At 57.6% G+C, this 13,961-nt stretch overlaps 1 protein-coding gene across 1 annotated transcript in view; it reads right to left on the minus strand.

The window, feature by feature from the left end:
- Nucleotides 1–13,027, minus strand: part of FOXO6 (forkhead box O6) — a 93,439-nt gene extending 80,412 nt beyond the window's left edge. The window contains 2 exon segments of the mRNA XM_077837977.1: nucleotides 12,175–12,789; nucleotides 12,791–13,027. Of these exon segments, the coding sequence (XP_077694103.1) occupies nucleotides 12,175–12,789; nucleotides 12,791–13,027 (852 nt within the window).
- Nucleotides 13,028–13,961: the final 934 nt, after the last annotated feature.

Consider the following 13,961-nt stretch of genomic DNA (forward strand, 5'->3'; position numbering starts at 1 on the left):
CTGTGAGCGCCTGTGTTTCCCCTTCCTGGGGTGAGGCACAGACAGGAAAGCAGCCCCTCTCCTCTGCCGGGTGAAAGCAATGTCCGTGTTGGGCTTTGGGTTCGCCTTGCTGGCAAGCAGCCAAGCCAACACATAATAATGAACAGATGCCGTCCAAAATGAGCTTCAGCAGCAAGCGGGTGACCTGTTCCAAGTGTCCTCCTGTAACCCAAAGTGTCTTTCACCTCACAATAGCCAGGCACCTTCAGCAGGCGAGAGGAGCGGACAGGAAGCATCTAGCTAATTAAACGCAATGGGAGCAAGGACAGGACAGCCAGGGGGAAATAAGCAGCTGACAGGGTGCTGCCGTGGGGGGCACAGCGGCAGGGTTGGAAAGGCAGCAATACACCCAGGCTGAGTCTGTGGCTTGGCACTAAGTGGATACTCAAGTGTTCCCGGGCAACTGAAGCACCAGCAGCAAAGGGGCACAGGGCCTATCCCTGGCAGTGAGGGCCAGGCAGCGGGACTGCTTGTGGGACCCCATGCATTAGCCTTAGCTCAGAGGTTCCAGTCCTTACCACCCTTGTGAGCAAAAGTTGTAACTGTCTGAGAGGGGTCTGGGCAATGAGCTGGGTCCACAAGGAGCCCGGCTCACTTGCACAAATGGCCCCAGGGCAGCCTCCACAAGCAAGAAGGGCAGCTGCAAGGTATTCTGGGAGCTCTTTGTAAGGAAGAAATCCACCTGCTGCACTCTGTGTTAACGGCAAAAAGGTGGTATGAGCGGCCCTACTCGGCCATTCCCTACCTTCGGAGGCCTTGACTTGCCCCCTTAATGTTCTTTGAATGTCATTTATTGTGCGTCATTTCCTAGGTTCTTAAAAAAGCAAACTGACATTCCCCCCCACCCCCCCCCCAAAACCATCACATGGCATCATACTGACATCATGGGTCATCAGCAGGGAATCCACCGTGCAGGCCTCTGCAGTACTGGCCACAGACTCTTCTGCTGCTGGTGTCTCCACGTCTGACCCCTTCCACCCTGGCCAATGTCCTGTCTCCTCATCCCCTACCCAGGCCTAGTCTCCCTCCAACCCAGGTCCTTGTCTGATCTCAGTCTTCCCCCATTGGCTCCCAGTCCCAGCTTCTGCCCAAGCTGCTTCTCCCAACTGACTCCCTCCACGGCTCCCAGCTCGTATTCCCTCCCTCTGCAGCCATCACACAGCCGAGCCGTCTCCCGCATCTTGCCCCAGGACAGCAGTAAGAGCACAGAGGACACCTCTCCCTACCCTCATTTCTGGTGCCCAGAGTTGCATCGGTCCCAAACAGCTGGGAGACGCAATTGCAGGGGAGTCCTGTCCAGCCACTGCAGCATGCCGAGTGCAGCTGGAATCTACAGGGAATTTAGCTGCAAGTTCTAACAAGTCTCTACTGAGTATGTGCAAACTGTGATTGCTCAGCAGTTTATAACTGAGCCAAACGTGGGTTTTCTTTTTTCTTCCTGAGAACAGTAGAAGACACATCCCTGCCACTAGGCTAACCCCTGACAAACTTCAAGTCCCGGCTACAAACGATGAGGTGCTAGCCCTTCTATAGAAACAGAAGGGTTCTTTTAACATCAGCAAAGCAACATATTTTCCCTCATTTCATTCTTGAAAACAGCTGAACCGTTTTCACTGAAACTTTCCAAAACATTCTGCCTGAGGTGGACACCCAGAGTGGAAAGTTTCAGCCCAAACGGCTCATGCTTGGCAAAGTTATAAGCAACTGAAAACAGGGCCTTCTAATGGAAAGGGCAAACAATTATATATGGCACTACCAGAATACCAGCCCTGGGGGGTGGGGGTGGGAGCGATGTAAGAGGTAAACGGGGGTGGCTCCTAAAATGTGACCTTTGATGGGCACTCGGAGAACAGGAGCAGCCCACCCTTCCATAGGCAGTCGGGGAGGATCTGTTGGCTCCTAAGGTATGTGCCCCACATATTCCGAAGGAATCCACGCTCCTTGCCTTTCTGCCATCACCGCTGGCCTGCCAGGAGATGGACCATGTTGCCCGGTGGGAACGTGCTGTGAAGCACTTGGGGGATGGGACACCATGCCTGTGAGCCTTCTCTCCAGGCTCTTTGCAGTACCCCAGGTAGCGCAAGGCCAGCGCTGGGACATAATGCAGTCCAGTGGTCGAAGCACACCAGCCTCATCATGTATGGAGGGAGGACGGGGGACCCTGCTATTTCCTGATTTCCCTCTTGCTCCCCTCCCTGCCCACACTGAGGATATCTAAAATTAGAGGCCCGATCCTTGGCTGGAGTAAAATGATGTAACCCCATGAGCTTCAATGGACCGATGGTGATTTACACCAGCCGAGAATATGGCCCTAGAGCAGTAGGCAGGGTGCACAGACACCATTCCCAGCAGGAAGTATCACTAGGAAATCACAATCCAAAGGGCAGCAGCATGGAGCAGATCCTGGGGCCCATTCCTGGTACCTCAGCACCTTTAATGACCTGGGCCCTTCTGCGTGCAGGAGCTCAGAGCAGCCACTGTGCTGAGACTGAACTGATCAGAGTCCACCCAAAATATTTACAAGGCCTTGTAAGTAGAATTCCAAATGCCAGGAAATCCATTTCCCAGCCCAGGAATCTGGCACTCATCTCCCAGTGTCAGGCTGCAGCGAGCAAGGGAGAGAGGCAGAGCCGGGGAGAGGCAGTAGCAGACTGGAGAGCGACCTCCTGGAAGTGCCCCTTCTAGTCCCCAGCAGCTGACGTGTAGTTTATATTCCAGTGGTTATTAAAAATAAAGGGAAAAGAGAGCTCAGAGCAGAGCAAGCTGTTCATTTGGAGCCTCTCCCTGGGGGTTAATAAAGCCCCACTCACTGCTGTAGTATCATTTTTATGTTATCATAAAGCTGGACCATTTAGCAGGTTTGTGTTACTTCAGCAGTTAGCGCTGCGTGAGAAGGAGCTCAGAGGGGAAGAGAGGATGAAAACCTCCCCGAGAGCCCAGAGAAATGCTGTGGGGAGGAAGGGAGCCCCACCAGCAAGGATTCCTTGCGTTCATACCCCAGCTGCCCTCCCCCTGCCACCGCTAAGGGCCTCCCACACACACACAGCTAAACCCCCAGGGTCTAGGAAGAGCTGGCGCCATCCCTCCCCACACTTCAAGAGGCATTGTCACCAACACATAGCTCCGAGGGATGGCCAAGGGATGCGACTGCCCCAGGGAGACAGGACAAAGGCTGATCTGCAGAGGGTTTCCCCTCTGCAGCAGCAACTACCCAGCCTGGATCCTCCTGGGCTGCAGAAGGGATCATTTCTCCTGACATCAGCAGTGGGGCATGGGAACAAATCACCCCAACTTGGTTCTAGCTTGCAGGGAGGGACACAGACCCATCACCACAACAATCAGAGCCACCTGCTATGCTTAGTAGCCCCAGGGAATTGGGGTGACTGGCTGGAGGGTTCAACCCAGCATTCCCACCCTCAGTGGAGATGGCAAGAGAGGGGAAAGCCCAGAGCAGGGATTCAGAGCCCAGAGGGTCTCGTGCTCACTGCTGGTCCCCCAGGATCACAGTCACTGGGAGACCCTGGATCTGGGGAAGGTCATTTGGGGAGTTCATTGTTTGCCAAATTATGGTTCGTGTTTGAGGAGTAAAAATTGAGGGTTTTCTTGGGTCCCTTCCAGCCTCCACTGCACGCCGGGAGCTCAGGGGAACTGCTTAGGTCCGGTCAGTCCCTTCCCAGTCCCTGCTCCAGCAGGAGCAAAAGGGGTGGTGGCTCATGGCCCCACTTTGCCTAGGACCCATAAACAGAGAAGTTGCTGCCTCCACTGAACCTTGTCCTAGGAGCAGGGAACATCCTGCTAATCATGCCTGGGGGCATTGTGTAAACCTGCTCCTGAAGAACCTCCATTAGGCAGGGGCCAGGAGCTCTGGTCACCCCGTCCCTTTGGGTGTGAGAGTCATTCATTCCCCTCCAAATCACAGCCTGGAGCAGTCATGGCCAGGAGCTCCCTGCAAGTCCCTCTTCTCCGTGGACTCCAACTAACATCCTGCATCACTGGGGAACGATCTCCACGTATGGAGAGGAAGGGGAGTGGAGTACGGGAGGCATGGGGACTCCACAGTGGCCAGCCTCCGGGCAGCTGCTGCTGTACCGGCTGCCCAGGAGCAAAAGTAACTTTGCTCTCCGCTGCACGGGTGCTAATGGGAAGTTGAAACAACACTGGAGCCTGGTGAGTGGCTCAGGTGGTGCAGCATGGGTTCAAGTTGGCAGCCCCTGAGAGGCGAGGGCGTTTCCCCCAGGAGGGGCCAGAGGGACAGCGTATCTGGGCTCACGAGGGCTGCTCAGCGACAGGTACAACAAGAGACAGGCAGCCCGGGCACTGCAGCTCTCCAGCTCCCCCTCACTCCCTGCCCCACCTCTCACTACAGCCAGTCCGCCCCTCATTCCCACTTCTTGGCAGTGCAGAGCCTGCAGGAGACAGCTGCTCCCACGCTGCACTTTTCAGCCCATTTTGCTAACCCCCATGCAGACCTCCAAGGGCTTAACCAGTTCCTGAAAGCAGCTGCCAGGAGGTTACAGCAATTTAACCGAACAGGTTTAAAATCACACCTCTCCTTAACCCAGGATAATGGCATGTGGACCAAGCCCCAGGCCCCAAAATCACCCTCAAAGCAAGCAGAGAAGCGAAGGGCTCCTTCTCTCCACGCAGCATCAGCTCTTGGTGCTTTGTGCTGGGAGGAGCAGGCAATGGGCTGCAGCTGGCTGTTACCTGTCATTCCTCCACCCTCCTCCTGGGAGGGGGCACTGCGCTCCAGAAATGAATCCATCACTTTATAATGCCCCCTGCATTTCTCACCTTGCTCTCGCCCTGGAGCAGGGTAGGAGGGGCCACACTACTCAGCCCAAATTGGAAATGTCCCAAGCAATGGGGTTTCCACCCTGCCCCTATCCTGAGCCTTCCCTGGCCTGAGCCACCCACTTGCCTATGGCCGCAGTACTGTCCTGCTGAGGCGGTGTGCAAAGTGCACCATGGGACAGGGAGGGCACAGAAATTAAGGCTTTCGGCACTGTCAGAGCTACATCAAGCAGCCATCCACCAGCTGATTGCTTGAGTGTTCTATTTTGGACGTCAAACCGGAGCAGGCAGAGCCTTAGAATGCATCAGACCTGCTGCCTTTTGACGGAGGGTGTTGGTTTCCCATTAACAAGTGGAAAGCGTGAGCTGGAGCAGAAAACTTCAAGCGCTTTGGAATTGATAAAATAACAACTCCCTAATTAAGCAGAACTGTCAGTCACAGGCACTGGCTGCCCGGCCCCGGGAAAAAGCAGCGGTTTCCAGCACACGTGCCTGGCATAACAGAACAGAGGGTGTGCTGCCACTCACACTGCACGCTGGGGGTCCCCAGGACGTGCCCCAGAGCAGAGCTCCCCTTTAGCCACTGGAAGCAGCACAGCCTAAAGGTCTGAATACAATGGAGACCAGGAGCCAAGACTCCTCTGTCCCATTCCAAACTTTGACTGTGGGCATGTCATTTAAACACCGTGCCTCGGTTTCCCCAAGTGTAAGGCAGGGCTACTGCCACCCACTCCATTGGAGGGGATGTTAATGATTGCAAAATGATGTGAGCCCACTGAATGAAGGTTTCAGAGTAGCAGCCGTGTTAGTCTGTATTCACAAAAAGATTCACAAAAATAAATTGGTTCGTCTCTAAAGTGCCACAAGTCCTCCTTTTCTTTTCACTGGATGAAAGGGGCTCCAGGAGGGGAGGGGAAATGTGCTCTCATTATTCGGCTGCTCCAGCAGCTGTTCCCACCCTGAGGCTCGGGTAGGGGCAGAACACTGCTCCTGAGCAGCCTGTCATCTCCCCTGCAGGCTCCCAGATAGACCAGCCAAACTCAGATCCCCGTGCACTGTGCTTGCATTCTCTCACTGCAGGGGCAAAGCCCACTCAGCCTTCCCCCAAGGACACGGAAACGATCACCCTGCGCTGGGGAAGGCTGTGCACAGCCATGTGTCAGGTCCAGGTATGGGGCAGGAGGAAACGGCTGTGAATGCTAAAGATAGGGTGACCAGACAGCAAGCGTGAAAAATCAGGACATGGGATGGGGGGGGGGCGTTAATAGGAGCCTATATAAGAAAGAGACCCCAAAATCAGGACTGTCCCTATAAAATCAGGACATCTGGTCACCCTAGCCAAAGAATGCCCAGGGCCAACCAAGGAGCAGTGTGTGTGCAGGAGAGATTCCCAAAGATACCCACCTTCCCTTTAGTCGCCATACGCAGTAGGTTGGCCCTGAAAGACGTATTCAAATCCTGGAGAGCCCCCTTCCGAACAATAGCTCTGCTGAGCACCAGGCATGGCTGTGTGTGGTTGTGGGGAGGAGAAATGCTGCATGTCTAGTGATGAGAGCAGAGTAGGAATCAGGTCTGCTGTGCTCTGTTGCTAGCTCCAAAAGGGGTTAAAGTAGGAGCTCCTGGTTCGGTTTTTGGCTCTGAGAGGAAGCCCGATCTAGCGGTTAGAGCAGAAGCCATGCACTTCTATTCCTGGCTCTGGATGGGGGGGGCGGTGTCCAGTGGGCAGAGGTGGTCAGGAGTCAGGATTTGGCTCCCAGTTCTAGCACTGCGTAGCCTGGGGCAAGTCACCCAGGAAATGAGGCTAGAGCTACCCCTTTGCACATCAGCCTCACCCTCGCACAGGGCAATGCACTGGGAGCATGACACTTGCACAGGGAGCTAATTAAAGGCAAAGCCCTGTTATCCAAGACCCCCGTCCAACACTCCTATCAGTAATGAAACGCTTTAAAGCCAGGATGCCTCTCCCAGGCTTGGGGCAGGAGGAGAAGAGCAGCCTCCGCAGGCTCTGCAATGAGCAGCTCATTACTACAAGCTTGTCTGCCCCCTACTCCAGTTACACCCGCTGCCAGCACTGGTGCCAGGTGAGGGGGCTGTGCATCGAGGGGAGGGCATTCCCAGGGAGCCAGGCTTGGTTCTGCTGGGGCAGGTTGGGGAGGAAGGCAGCTGTACTGCAGGCCGGGGATAGGGAACAGACAGGACAGTGTGCGGGGCAAGGCTTAGAAAGCAGGGCGCAGACAGAGGCTGTCACTGCGTGGTGTGTACTTCGGCCTTTCAGCAGCTCCCTCCCAGCCCCCGCTCACATCCACAGATTAAAAGGGCAGAACCTGTCTTTATTTCAGGGAGAAGGCTGAGGAGAGAAACGCCGTGCCAGCTCAGAGCACGGGGCCAGGCCAGGCTCCCTGCTGCGCTACGTGGGGTGCTGCAAGTGAGACAGCAGGTCTGGCATTAAAGCCTTGGCACACTAGCACTTCATAGGGATGGCACACCAACACACCCCCTACCCCCAGTTCAGTTGTGGCTGCTGCTGAACACGCAGGACTCGTTGATCCCAGCCAAGAAAGCCCAACGGCCTGGCTTAGCTCCATGGCAGCCTTGCTTCTTTGGCTGCTGGAGAAAAGGAGAAAGCGGTCCCCTCTGATGCACACAGGGATCAGCGGGGGAGCACAGGACAGAGGTTCAGAAAACACCACGCGAAGGACAGGGAGACCAAAGGGGTACTTAGCACATCAATCCAAAGCCCGCAGGGGCTGCTACAGGCCCCCCCAACAGCAAACACAGGCAGGGAATGTGGGTCCAGAGTGCCCCGATACAGACAGGGAGAGAGCCATGTACCCACACAGGGCTCCTGGCTCGGGGGTATTGGAAACCCTTCTCTTCCCGAATTCACAAGGGCCATCTGCCCCAGGGAATGCTGCTGTCAGGACCCGCACAGAGGTGCTCTGCTGCATTCACGCTCACTATGGGGCCTTCCCGCTAAGTGTGCAACACTGGGAACTGGGCAGGCAGCTTGCCGACAGCTGTTCTTGTGTGGGAGGTGTCAGACACGGTCTGAATGTCATCGGGAGGCTGCAGGAGATGAGTCGTTACTAACTGCAGCTGTGCCACACTGCAGACAAACCCTTCTGCTCTCAGCCCAGGCAAGAGGCACAGAATCGCCGCTCGCCATCAGCGAGTGCGGGAACCACCTGCCATCCACGGGGACAGGTCCCCTCTGGCCAAGGCCCCGGAAGCAAATTGCACTCACCCCCCAATCTCTTTACCAAATCCTCTGGGTCATGGAAGGCACCCGGCTGCCTGGGATTCCTTGGCCAAGCAGGGCGGATAGGTTTGCCCAGACAAAATGCCTACTAATGTCCAATAATGGCTGAGCACCTGACAGATCCTTTGTTCCTGCCTCCTTCCCCAGCTGCAGCAGCAGTGTCCCGAGCAGGAGTCCACACTCCTGCAGGCATGCCCTATGCTCCTCGGAGCAGAGCTGGGAGAGGCCCCAGCAGAACTTCTCCTTTCCAAGTGCACGATCCTCTCTTCTCCCTCAAGGCAGGTGCTGGGGCTCTAGACCCCATCCTGGCTCCAACCATGCTCCCAGCTTCGCTGCAGCATTCTGGGTTCCACTGGCTCCTTGCCTGGGTTATCCCCCCCTCCAATCATCTCTGTGGCCATAGCATCCACCTCAAACGGGGAGCAGTGTGGGGGGAGGGCCAGCAGCCACATCTGGCCAGGTGAGTCACTCTTTCCCAGCTTGCATGCCTGTCTCAGGGTGTCATTCCCCAGGGAGAACATGGTCCCACAAGGAGGCGGTGCTCCAGATGAAGCCCCTTTCATGCAAAACACTTGATGAAATCAGCAATCCCCCTCAGGGCTGGCAGCTACCCAACACAATCTTTGCTCCCGGGCTCCACATGCTGCTACTAAGGTGCACACGGTGCTGTGAGGGTACGTGGCCCTTTCCAGAAGGTAGGTGAGAGACCCTCCCTGCCCCAAAGGGCAGATAAGGAGATGCTCTCCAGTCTCTGGGTGGGGAACAGAAGCAGCAGCGCAAGCTGCATCATGCACAAGTGCTCCCTAGTGGATGCTTCCGAGCAGCACCAGCCCATCATGCTATGAAGTTGTCTGGTCTCTTAGCCGTGGGCTGCAGCGAGGCCGTGACATATAGACAACAAGGTGCACTGGAGGGAATGCTGAGGATTGTCCCAATTCTGACACACCTGCTGTCCAGACAGGAAACCCCTTAGCACTCACCCTGTCCAAGGCTGGGCTGCAAAAGCAACAGCCACATTCAAGCCCTTACTGCTGCAAGGCCAAAGCTGTTGCTCATCCCGACTGCACGATTGCAAGCCCAGCCCTAGTACCGGCTCCACCCTGGTGGTTTGTGAGTGCCCTTGCCAAGGCTCTTCCACTGTGCTCATCTGAATCCTCAACCCTCTCAGTCTCCTTCTAGTGAGGTCATAGTTTGCAAACTTGCCCACCCCTCACCACTGATCCCACCCTCCCCAAGCCCCCTTCTCCCCTCCCACCACAGCAATAACAAGAATCCTTTATCCTTCCAGGAGCCTGTATATCTGGAGATCATACAGCATTTTTTACACTCATTAAATAACACAACATCCCAGAGAGCTGACAAGGGATAGGAAGGGAATCTCTTTACCCACTACTGAAATGCAACCACCTCTGGGGTGGAACGTGTCAGCTGCCTAAGAGCACCCAATAACATTTCAGTTCCCCAAGGAAGCCCAGCACTCACAACCTCCAGTGATGGAATTTTGTGGTTCTCTAAATGACTACCACTCAGACACCTTTCTAGTGTGGGACACATTTTCCCAGCCACCTTGTGCTGTCTCTGGCCCTTCCCAGTCCCTTGATACTTCAGTGGGTGTGTCTGCCACCAGTCCCTAAGCGCTGATTTCATGTGTTCTTTGGTCAGAGTGCCCCACATACTAATTCAGCTACAATTTTCTTCTTTACAGTGGAAGCTTCTACTGGGCACGTGTCTGTAAAATGGTCTCATTCTCCTCTGTTCTATTTAGGCTCCTTCTCCATGAGGATGGCCCTGAGGTTAAAGCACTGGACTGGGACTCAGGAGATCTAAGTTTGATTCCGGGCTCTGCTAAACACTCCGTGCGTCAGCGTGAGCAAGTCACTGCCTCTCTCTGGAGAGTGGGGATAACAATTCTCCTTTTGTCTGTCATGGCTACGTAAAGCATAAGCTCTCTGGGGCAGAGCCCATCTACACAACCCTTAGCACAATGGGGCATGTTCTCGGTGGGGACCTCAGGGACTTTGCTAATACAAGTGACCACCATACTATCTGCACACCTGTGCTGCTGGAGTTAGTTCTTCACAAAGGTCTCATAGCAGCCAGGGACATCCCCTGGGGATGGAGCAGCCCAGCCTCCAAGTCATTAGAGAGAAGCGGGGGTAGGCTCAGCACGGACAGAAATGGGCACAGCTCCTCCTGACCCCAATGGGAGCTGGGTTCGCTAATGCCAGGACAGAGTTTGGCTCATATCCCACAGCAGCCCTCGTATTAATGAACACACTGCTTGTTACCCACTAATCACACTGGAGGCGACAGGGTTTAGGGGAGGGGTTAAGGGAAACCACCTCCTAGTTTACGGACACCATCTAGACACAAGGCAATCGCTCCGCTCTGCCAAGTGTTGCTAACATGAGGTGCGTCTCCAAGTGGCAGTCATTTTGTAAAAGTGCCCTTTCCGACTGGGCAGGGTGCTGTGACAGAGACAACGCCTCCGCTGGCAGGTGCGACTGAGCTCAGCACAGCCTCTCCCCCACCACTTGGCTCCAGGAGTGCCCGTGTAACAGCTCCACGGGAAAACACAGTAAGAGGGGAATCGATGGTTGCTGACAGAAATATTTAACAAACCAAAGGCAACAGCCTGCCAGTGAAACCAAATCCAGAGAGCAGAGGGCTGTGTGCGCGCACATGAGGGGAGGGAAGCACAACACCTTCCGAGGGGAAAGACCTCTGTGCCTACTTTCCCCTCACCGCGCTGCAAGAGTTAAATCCTGATCTGCCCAAGACTCACACATGTACAGCGAAAGGAGCCTCACAAAGCCATTTCTCTGGAGCTCACCTGTCTGTGGAGAGCCGTCTGCCTCACTGCCATCAGACAATTAGCAAGGCGACATCTCTCTGGGCAAACCAGGCAAATTTAGCTCTCCAACTGTAGGACGGGACTCCCCTAATCTCACTTTACTGACCACACAACAGAAGCACATTATGCTGCTGGGCAAATCCCAATCGTCCATGTAACCTCCCCATACTCACTCGCACCATAGTGCTGGGGATTGGCAGCACTGTAATTAATAATGCTCCAATGCTCACGTGTGGCAGGCAAAGACGGCTTATAGCACAGCACCAATTTTTATCCTGACAGACCGGGAGCCAAGACCGCTGTCACATGTCTGACTCCAGCTCTGCTGGCCACTAGCCCGGCCAGCATCTGAAAGAGGTGAGCCAGTCACTTCTCATGCGATAAAGTAGATATGGATTTCTCCCCTCTCCCCCAGACCTCTTGTTCTCAGACTCCTTCCTCTAAAATGCAACCCAAGAACAAAGATGTATAACATAACCACATGGAAAAAAGGGAGGGAAGGGGCAAGTCTCTGGTGTCATTCATCTGAATCAGGTTTCAATTAACACCAACAGGAGACAGAGTCATGAACACACAAGCACCTCCCTGCTTCTGCTGCCCAGGGTCCTTTCCAGGTGGGCAGGTGCATGGGCAGTTATAACACAGCGGCAGCAAGAACTCAATGCGAGAATGATCCCTCGGCCAGCTTTCAGGAAGGGGGAGGGCCATTCAAAATGGGTGAACAGGTGAACGGGAGCTGCTGTAGACAAGTTAGCCCGGTAGGGATCTCCCTGCTAACACACACAAGGCAACAGGAACCTCTTCTCTCTCCCCACCCTAGAGAAGCTGGGAAAACTTGCTGCTCCCCTGTATGCAGATGCACAAATGTGGATGGGAAATCTCTCCCAGCCCAGCTCTAGGTAAAACCAGAGCTCTGATCAAATAGATCAAGCTGCCCGTCCCCTAACCACACATGCACTGATATGGCCCCAGCCTCTGACCACATGCATCGCCTTAATGAAACTCCGCTCACAAGCAGGGACCTAGCAGGTATTTCTGATGGTACAGAGAGAGAAACTTGTCCGCTCCCCGCTTGGAAACGGGCAGCTGCAAGCGCAGCCCCTGACCACACAGATTAATTCAACGCAGCCTCTCTGGTAGCACACAGGGATTTAAATTAAACTTGGCTGGCGCCTGCGGGCAAGGAGGCGCGGGCACCGCTCTGGCCCCAGGCGGGGGCTGTACGTACCTTCCAGCCGGCAGAGCTGTTGCTGTCTCCTTTATCCTTAAAGTAGGGGACGTATCTGACCATCCAGTCGTAGATCTGGGACAAGGTGAGCCGCTTCTCCGGGGAGCTCTCGATGGCCTTGGTGATGAGGTCCGCGTAGGACAGGTTGCCCCAGGCATTGCGCCGCGAGTTCTTCGCCTTGCGGAGCTGTCCAACATCCGCCCCCAGCGAAGGCAGCGCCGAAGCGGCTTTGCGATCCGCCACGGCTCCCGTGTTCTCCGAGCCCTCTGCCGCTGCGCCGGCCGCGGGAGCTCGGGAGCCACCGGCTGCCGCCGCGCCTCCGTCCTCCTCCTCCCCGGGGAAGTCGGGGTGAGGCAGCGGCCAGGTGCAGGAACGGGGCCGGCTCTGGGGTTCAAAATCCGGGTCGATTTCAACCTGATGCGCCTGCCGCTTCTCTTCCATGTTCCCCCCGCTCCGCCTCCCCCGCGGAGTCACGGCAGGGTTCCGCACGGCCGGGGAGAGGGAGAGACGGCGGGGAGCCGACCGGGGCGAGCGCTCACGGGAGAGGCAGGGGCGGGGGAGGACGCCAGCCCCCGGGCCGACCCTGGAGTGCAGCGGGGCGGGGAGAAGAGGCCCCGGCAGCGGGGAGAGGACGCACAGCAGTCCGAAGCCAAGCGCCGGCACCTAGGAGGCAGCTGGTCCCAGCCCCATGGCAGCCCGCAGCAGTGTAACGCGAGAGCTCAGATGGGGGGCTGCACGATGGGGGCTCCCGAGGCAGGGAGGGGCGCGGAGCTCCCCCGCACGGAACGGCCCCAGTGCCGGGGGGCTCAGCCAGAGGCGCATGGCGGGCGGGGGCTGGCGAGGGCGGCTGCATCCATCGGGGCCAGGCTGGGGAGCGAGGGAGGCTGTTCAGTCAGCAACAGATGCTCCGGAGCCCGGGCGGCGAGCGGCAGCGGAGCCCTGCCGGACGGGCAACGGGAAGGCTGCGGGCAAGTCCGGGGATCCCAGCGGCCAGCGGGGCAAGTAACAGGGCAGCCTGCGCGCTGAGCCCGGCGCCCGCCTGCCCTGGGCACAGAGAGGCGGCGAGGGCAGGGCGCGGCGGCCGGCTCCTCACGGCTGGGCGGCCCGCTCCCCGGCAGGTGGGCGGCAGGGCGGCGGAGCCCAGGCGGGCATGCTCCGGCCGCACGCACCTGGCAGCGGCCGGCTCCCGGCCCGGAACTGGCGGATCCCGCCGCCTGCTTCGCCGACTGGGCAGAAGTGGCGGCCAGCGCAGGCGAGCCGAGAGCGGCCAGGCAGCGCGGCTCGGCGGCACACGCCCCGCACCTAGCACCTGCCGGCGCCGCGGGCCCCCGCTCCGCGCTGCGCCTCCCCCGCGGCCGCCGCCCTGGGCTGGCGCCGCCTCTCTCCCGGGACGGGGCCGGACGGACCCATGCTGAGCCGGCGGCTGCCCCTGTCCTCTGCGCCCTGCCCCGCGCCGCCACCGCACCGCAGCGCCCGCCACCGCAGCCGCCGCACCTCCGGGGGGCGGGGCCAGCGGCGGGCCTGGCCCCGCCCCTCGGCCCCTCCCCTGGGCCAGCGCCGGGGCGGGGCGCCCTGCGGGGGACTCCCGCCTCCACCAGCGACCCGCCCCACCCCCGCTCCAACCTCCTGCCCCTCCCCCCCCGCACAACCGCCCCACCCCCCCGCTCCAACCTCCTGCCCCTCCCCCAAACAACCGCCCCATCCCCCCATGCCAACCTCCTGCCCCTCCCCCCCCACAACCACCCCACGCCAACCTCCTGCCCCTTCATCGCCCCCACACAACCGCC

This window comes from Eretmochelys imbricata, chromosome 19, assembly GCF_965152235.1.
Source record: "Eretmochelys imbricata isolate rEreImb1 chromosome 19, rEreImb1.hap1, whole genome shotgun sequence".
NCBI classification, from domain to species: Eukaryota; Metazoa; Chordata; order Testudines; family Cheloniidae; genus Eretmochelys; species Eretmochelys imbricata.